Raw genomic sequence first — 8,499 nt, forward strand, 5'->3', positions numbered from 1 at the left:
CCATTCAACTTCTCTTTGTCGAGAATAGAACGCAGATTGAAAGTGTTATTGTTCGCGGCCATTTGATTACTACAATCGAAAAGAATTTGCAATAAATAACCATTCATACAATTCAATAACTTTGAAATAAAAGCAAAACATGCAATCATTAAAGATATTAAAACATTTCATTCATGCAAAAAGCAAAAAACATGGTCCAAAATGAATGAAACGATTCCAAGACCCCAAAAGTCCTAAATCCTTAAGCAGCTTTAGCATGTCTTAAGTAGTTTATGATTTTAGGTAAGCAAAACCTATTGCTAGTAATCTCCAAATTACTCTTGGTTAATAAACTAATGCCATACTTTATCCCATTGCCACAACTTAATGCCATTGTTGTTTGAGTTGTAACCACAATCAACGTGCTCCTTTAGGACGCCTTACCACCTAAGTCAACTAAAATAGCACCTCGCTTTAGCGTAAACCTACTATCTTAGATCCCTAGATTTTTGTAAGTGTTGATTTGGAAGGCAATTTTAAACTCAATATTACTTGGACCTGGTTGTTTCTATGTTGGTTCGATTATTTAGTGAACTTAAAACTAATCGATTCATAGGAAACAACCTGTTCATGCAAAGTATACATACATTCATACATTCACGCATAATATATATATAGAAGTGCATAAATAAATGGTGATATAGTATGGCCCAAAACATCTTGTCTTGAAGCATCCAATCTTCATCACCTCCTTGTTAGCTTGGCATCGTCTTGAATCTTCGTTCAAATGCTAACTTAAAGTTCTAAACTTAGAAATACTTGAAAATAATAAAATTACATCAAAATTTCCATGGTACGCAGACCATATTTAAAACTTTACATTCAAAGATAGAACGGTACGCAGACCGTATTTAACAATCCTAAATTGGCCATACTAGTCACTTGGAGTACCTGCATTGCATAAAATATATATTCTACAAATTCACCCATTCGTATGCTAAAACGAATGGCCCATGTTAATATGCAAGTATTTACGTGAATTAATTAAAATTCACGTTCACATAAACGTGTCCTAAAAGATTAATCAATTTACAAATTATTAATCCTTAGACTTTATTCTAATTAAAATGAATTTAATTAAAATAATGCGACCTACGAAAATAATTAAAATAATTATTTTATTTTAATTTCATTTAGTAGCTCCCACTCAAACCAATAATTATTCCGGATAATTAATTATGAAATATTAAATTAAAACTCGCGGCCCGGCCCAAGCAAATAAAATATTAAATTAAATATCCCGTTAGCCCAAATTAATGCAAATATACGAAGCCCAACGAATTAAACGATTTAAAAAAAATCCAATTGCTAAATCGGGCTAGGCTTGCGCCCAGCCCCGCCTTGCGTGAGGCCCAAGAGCACACGAGCAGAGCTCGGGCACCCCCAGCCCCATCGCGCGCGCGCGCGCACTGCGTCCCCGCAGCATCGCTGTCCCTGCCCTGCGTGTTGTGCATCGTGTGTGCTAGACGTCGCAAGGCTTGCGCCTCGCTTCGTTGCAGCCCCGCAAGCTACCTTGCCTGCCCCTCCCTCGCCTAGCGCGCACGAGGCACGCAACATAGCTGCTGCTGCCCGTGTCGCATGGCTCGGTCGAGCACAATGGCCTCGTATGGCTCGACGAGCCATACTTCCATCATGCCCATGTTCGTGTTTTTGGTTCGTAAAACGGACAAACTTAATTAAATTTAAATATAATTCACGAACTTGCATTAACTTTATTTTTCAAAAAAAAAAAGTTACGATTTTTATTTTCAAAAAACAACGATTTCGTAAATTTAATAAATCAAGGGCTAACAATATTCAAACTTTCAAGAACGATCGAATCAACTTTAAAGTTTGAACTTTTAATTAAAGAAATCCGAAATTGTATATCGTTCATAAACAATTAAATTTCAGATTATTAATAATTTGGTTTAAGTGCGATTAAAATTAACGAAACCATTCAAAATTTTAATCCAATAATTTTAAAAAATAGCCACTGACCCATGAAATTATACCCCCTTCCCCATTTAGCCTAATTATTAAACCAAAATTAATTAAAATTCAATTAGGGTTTCAAATTTTACGAATTGGGGAAAGGCAAAATTAGTGTTTATACTTATCGGAAACATCTGAAATTTTTACCTTAGATCAAGAATATATCCAGAAACATTGTGTCGAAATTTCAAGCAATTCCGAATAGTTTAGGTCGACCTTTTAATTGAATTACTGTCCGACACTTTTAATTTTTAATGAAAAATTAACAAAAACGCCAAAAAAACGATATTTCGAGGCCTGTTTTCGCAATTCTATTTTCATGAGTTAATCTTAGAAAATTGTTTTCCATCAGATTAGGGTTTTAAAAATCGAAAAAGCGATGATTTTTTATTTCGGACCTGATTATACGCAATTCATCCAATAATTCGTAAAAAATTCCGAAAAATCAACAAAAAATCCGAAATTTCGACAGATTCAAAAACAATAATAATCATGCTAATTCATGCTTTGAATACATAAGGCTCATGATACCACTGTAGGGGAATACAGTTAAACATAATAACATGTGCGGAACAATCCCCAAAGCCAGGAAACATGTATAAAGCACAGATTAAGCAAACTTACATTCGAAGCGTGTTTTCCACAATAATCTGTCAACGAACACGAACAAAGAACTCCACTTGTCGTTCCTCTACTTGGTTCACCGACACGACCAGATCCGTCTTGATAATCGTAGCTTAGACAATTGATCAAGATACTTTGCTTTTGGGAAAAACTCACTTTGGAGGCACAACGAGAATTAGAGTTCTCTGTGTCTCTAGGGTTTGAGTGTATGAATTATGTGTGTGTTGGAAACAAGGTTGTAAGGTTATATCATTAACCTTACTAACCGACCAAGAAAGAAGCAAGGCCGGCTAACAAGCCGTGCGAGCCAAGCAACACGGACACACGCCAGCGCCCAGCGACACACTACAGGCCGAAGCCCACAGCGCGCGCGCCGAGCAGCTGGGCCGTGGGCCTTGCTCGCTCGTCGTGCTGTGCGCTAACGCTTGCTGCTGCGTGCTGGCGCCCAATGGGCTTGCCTTTCTTGCTCGCGAGCTTGCTGGCTCGTTGGGCCTTGCACGCTTACGTGCTTGGCTTGACGGGCCAACAACTCCGATGCCCTTCGTATTCGCAATTTAATATATTTCCGATATATTATTTATCGCTTCGTATACGACGAATCACCGTCGTACGATACGGTTTATTCGTGTCGCCCAGCTTACGAATATTCGCGATACGATATACGATTCCGACAAAGGTCGTATCGTATAATACGTTTCCAACTAATTCCCAAAAAGCTATTAAATGAATTTCCGATTCATTTAATCTGGTGATCTGTTACGTGTCATTGGTGTGACCATGTAGGTTCAATCAAGAGTAAGTTGTGAGTTCAATATCCATTAGAACTCACTGATCGGAAGCATTGCTCCAGCTAGCTGTTCCGATCACTTGATCACACTGAATTAATTGTTCGCAATTAATCTGAACCTTGGTATTAGACTTAATGCACCTTGGGTGAAGGTCATATTTCCTTCACACGTACTGCGGCGATTTCATATACTTCGAGAGATCGTTGAAAGAAAGGAAATCGAGATTTGCAAGGTTGGAACTGACGACAACGTCGCGGATCCATTGACTAAACCGTTGCCACAAGTGAAACACAACTCACATGTAGCAACCATGGGAATCAAGCATGTTGGAGAATGGCTTTGATTTTCTAAGTATTGTTTTAGAACATCTGTTAGATCTATGTTTAAAACAATTGGTTTAACCATTTCATATTTATGAAATTTATTTATTTCATATTCATTTAATTGTGGTTTAGAATTAATTGATAAGTCCATGTGATTCAAATCATTCAAATGGGATGTCAAGATGGATTATTTGACAAAGAAACACCCATAAGTGAACTTGAATATTGAAGTCACAAAGGATCCCTAATCCAGGTCATTGAAAGGTGGACGACCAATGACTAATGAAGATTAGATTGCAAGTAGATTACTTAGTTCTGTTTCTTGAACTATAGTGACTGGATGTCAGAATCTTTTGCATAGATACTTATTGGATCTTGTATCGGATTGACCATGAGAACACTTTAAGATATTAAAGTCATGTCATAGGTAGTTCTCATTAATGGTGATTAGAAACCGTTCCTCAGAACATGAGGGATTATGTCTGCTCGTTTGAGAATTAGTTTGCTTTAATACTAGCTAAAGGTCGCACCGTAAAAGGAGGCTATAAAAGCAGTTATTGGGCGTACTATGAATCAAAGTGAGTGTTCATAGATTACAAGAATGGATTTTCCTCCTATCTTTGATAGGATATGGTGTTGTTGTGTAACAAGGCCTCTCGGAGAGTTAGATACTGTAAAATGCATGGCCGTGCTCAGAATGGTTAGGCTTAACCTTCTGCAAAAGTTTGACAGTTGAACTCTGTAATCCGAGAAACACTTCTGGACCTAATAAGGATGGCTTGGATCTTATCTTATGTTCAGTAAGTAACACTAAGCGACAAAGGAATGTGGATGCACACTTGTCTGAATGACAAGTGGGAGATTGAAGGAAATATGTCCTTCGCCCAAGGTGCATTAACTCTAATACCAAGGTTCAGATTAATTGCGAAGAATTAATTCAGTGAGATCAAGTGATCGGAACAGCTAGCTGGAGCAATGCTTCCGATCAGTGAGTTCTAATGGATATTGAACTCACAACTTACTCTTGCCTGAACCTACAAGGTCACACCAATGACACGTAACAGATCACCGGATTAAATGAATCGGAAATTCATTTAATAGCTTTTCGGGATTTAAGTTGGAAACGTATTATACGATACGACCTTTGTCAGAATCGTATATCGTATCGCGAATATTCGTAAGCTGGGCGACACGAATAAATCGTATCGTACGACGGTGATTCGTCGTATACGAAACGATAAATAAATATATCGGAAATATATTTAAATCGCGAATACAAGGAGCGGCCCACGAGCCGAGTGCACGAAGCACTCGAGGCCCATGGGCGCGCGCATAGGCGAGCAAGCAAAGCACGGCAGCAGCGAGGCCCATGAGGCGCGAGGGCTGTGCGCGTGCATGCGGGCCGAGACCACGACACAGCAGCAAGCGGCCCACGGCCCTTCGCTGTGTGTGTCCGTGTGACTTGGCGTGCAAGGCTTGCTAGCCGGCCTTGCCTCTTGGCTTGGTCGGTTAGTAATGTTATGTAAATAACCTTACAACCTAATTTCCAACTTAGCACAATTCATATTACTCAAACCCTAGAGACACAGAGAACCCTAATTCTCTCTGTGCCTCCAAAGTGAGTTCTTCCCAAAAGCAAAGTATCTTGATCGATTGTCTAAGCTACGATAATCAAGACGGATCTGATCGTGTCGGTGAACCAAGTAGAGGAACGACAAGTGGAGTTCTTTGTTCGTGTTCGTTGACAGATTATTGTGGAAAACACGCTTCGAATGTAAGTTTGCTTAATCTGTGCTTTATACATGTTTCCTGGCTTTGGGGATTGTTCCGCACATGTTATTATGTTTAACTGTATTCCCCAACACCTCTCTACCCTCTCAACCTAGAGTTAGAGAGGACTTTGCGAAGCTTGAGACGTATCCGGACCCGTTTGTCGAGCTACAACAGATTCGAACCTTTGAGTGGAGCTACGGATCGAGAGTCAACAAGTCCAACCATTGAGAGAATGGCTCTTCTGGTTAAGAACCTCGGAATTCCGGGAGCCTTTGAGGCGACTTGTGGCATTTAAGCCCCGACTACCAATGCAAACAATTTTGAAATAAAGCCCGCATTGATTTATTTGGTGCAAAGTCATCCATTTTGCGGAAAGAGTAGCGAATCACCGCATGAACACTTGAAATAATTTGAGCACTATTGTGATACCATTAAGCACAATGGACTGACTTCGGACTACATAAGGTTGACACTATTCCGCTTCTCTCTCTTGGGGCGTGCTAGTGATTGGCTTGACAAGGAGGTCAAGCCAAACTCACTTCAGACTTGGAATGAAGTGACAAGTGCGTTCTTGAGCAAGTTCTATTCGCACGGGAAGACGGCCGAGTATCGCCATAAGATCCAATCATTTGAGCAAAAGCGGGACGAGTCTCTATTTGAGGCTTGGGATCGGTTCAAGGAATATCAAAGGGAGTGCCCTCACCACGGGATTCCTAAATGGCTCCTCCTACAAACTTTCTACTTGGGATTGAGCCCTACCTCCAAAACAAGTCCTATAATGAACAAGACGGAGGACTAAATAGAGGAGATCATAGAGGATGTCGTGCAAAACTACAAAGCATGGCACGTAGGAACAAGGAATTATGATTGCAAGAGTAAAGGTGAGGATGGTAAAGGTTCAATCTATGCAATTAAGCAAGTGCGCATCATCGAGAAGCTTAGCTCAAGGTTAGGAAAGCTTGAGAGCACTCCGAGTCAACCCCCATCACCATTAACAATTCCTCCACCATCGGCTACTCTTCTCACTAAGTGGAAGAGCAAGGTGAGTTCCTACAATACTATGCCATTAGATACATCCTTTTGTGAAAATTGTCATGACTATGGGTATTTCCATAACATGTATCCTTTAGCGCATAATGTTTCATATGTGGATTATGGCCCTTCTTATGAAGGAGATTTTGATGTGGAATATGGCAATGCTATGAATGAGAGGCCTAGATATGATGGCCCCTCGAACCAAAACTTTAATAGGCAAGCACCTAGAGGCCCCCAATGCATGGATCCTACCAAGGCTTCGACCAAGGAGGTGGGTGTGATAGTCAAGTCCGAGGTAACTATAGGGCGCAAGGCTATCAAGGCCAAGCACCCTATGGTCAATCTCACGGTCTTGGAAATCAAACTCAATACAATCAAGGTAGTTATAACCCTAACAATCTAGGTGGAGAGGGTTACAACTATCCTTATGGGAAATATAGGGGTGCTTCTAGTGGGGGCTATCCGTCGAACCCGGGAGGACAATATGGTAGTTCTCAATTTCCTCCTCCCGGATTCAATGGGCCAAAGACCTATGGCAATCAATACCCTCAAAATCCTATGGGTTATGGCAATGCACCTCCACCACTCCCGCCTCTCAAGTCTAACCTTGAGGATCTTATGGAGTAGTTTGTGGGGGCGCAAGCCAAGAAAAATGTTGAGTTTGATGATGGATTCAAGCAATCCAATAATCATTTAAAAATGATCGAAACCCAACTAGAACAACTTGCTAGCTCCATCAAGGAACAACAAGTGCATACTAGTCTCCCACCCCAAGGTCAAACTCCTATGCAAATGAATGCCATTATGACAAGGAGTGGAAAGATTCTAGATGGTGGTGCTAGAGCTAGTAAAATTTCCTAGTCAAAAGGGAAAGATCAAAATGGGATTGTTGAGTCGAATGACGATGATGCGGTAGAAGAGGAGCCTCACACAGATGATGTGAATGATGTTCAAAGCTAAAAGAGGCTACTCTTGTACCTCTCCCCACTCCTAAATTTCCCTACCCCCAAAGGTTTATAAGGCATAAGTTGGATGTTCAATTCTCGAATTTCCTAGAAGTTATTAGGAAGTTGCATATTACCATTCCCTTTACGGACGCATTGAAGAAAATGCCAACCTACTCAAGATTTCTTAAGGAAATTTTGAGTGGGAGGAGAGATTCCGACGTAAAGGAAACAATGAATTTGACCGAGAATTGTAGTGCCATCATTCTTAATGAAATGCCCCCAAAACGCAAGGATCCGGGTAGTTTTTTTATCCCATGTGTAATTAAAGCCCTTGAAATTGGGAATGCCCTATGGGATTTGGGGGCTTGTGTGAGTTGGATGCCATATTCGGTGTTCATTACACTTGACATTGGAGAGTTGGTACCTACCAATATCACACTTCAACTTGCCTACCGATCGGTCAAATATCTAATCGGCAAGGTTGAAGATGTGCCATTGCGAGTAGGCAAGTTCGTCATCCCCGTGGACTTCGTGGTGCTCGATATTGATGAGGACGCTCATGTCCCAATCATTCTCGGGAGACCATTTTTGGCCACGGCGGGGGCTATCGTAGATGTTAAACAAGGAGTTATCACACTTAAGGTGGGCAAGGATAGTCTTACATTTGACTTGACTAACACTATGCACTATCCTAGCTCACTTAGTGAGGATTGCTTCTTTGTTGACTCCCTAGACCCCCTCGTTCATGATATGCATGAGCACTTGCTCATTTCTAATGATCCTCTTGAGCTTGCTCTTTTGAATAGGGTAGGTATAGGAAATATAGGTGTGGAAGCGGCACAATACAAGGAGAAATTGAACACCACCCCACTTGGTGAGGAATAATATTGTTGCGTTTTGCTTGACCGGGAGGACGTCCTTGATGATCTTAAACAACGTGATGGTAAGGAAGCTCCTAAGGTTGAGCTCAAGGCTCTACCTTCGAGCTTGAGGTAT

General features: G+C 40.8%; 1 protein-coding gene and 1 non-coding gene across 2 annotated transcripts; one reads left to right on the forward strand and one right to left on the reverse strand.

The window, feature by feature from the left end:
* Positions 1-6,126: 6,126 nt before the first annotated feature.
* Positions 6,127-6,232, reverse strand: LOC130460458 (small nucleolar RNA R71). Its single transcript, XR_008920323.1, has one exon. It is a non-coding gene; the product is annotated as a small nucleolar RNA R71 (small nucleolar RNA).
* Positions 6,233-6,793: 561 nt separating this feature from the next.
* On the forward strand, positions 6,794-7,183 carry LOC110790524 (uncharacterized). The gene has a single exon (XM_021995310.1). The coding sequence runs from the start codon at positions 6,794-6,796 to the stop codon at positions 7,181-7,183; it is 390 nt and encodes a 129-aa protein (XP_021851002.1).
* The last annotated feature ends 1,316 nt before the right edge of the window (positions 7,184-8,499 follow it).

Source organism: Spinacia oleracea, chromosome 4, assembly GCF_020520425.1.
Source record: "Spinacia oleracea cultivar Varoflay chromosome 4, BTI_SOV_V1, whole genome shotgun sequence".
Taxonomy (NCBI): domain Eukaryota; kingdom Viridiplantae; phylum Streptophyta; class Magnoliopsida; order Caryophyllales; family Amaranthaceae; genus Spinacia; species Spinacia oleracea.

Coding starts and splice junctions, on each gene's coding strand:
- LOC110790524 (XM_021995310.1), top strand. CDS start 6,794: ATGCATGGATCCTACCAAGGCTTCGACCAAGGAGGTGGGTGTGATAGT.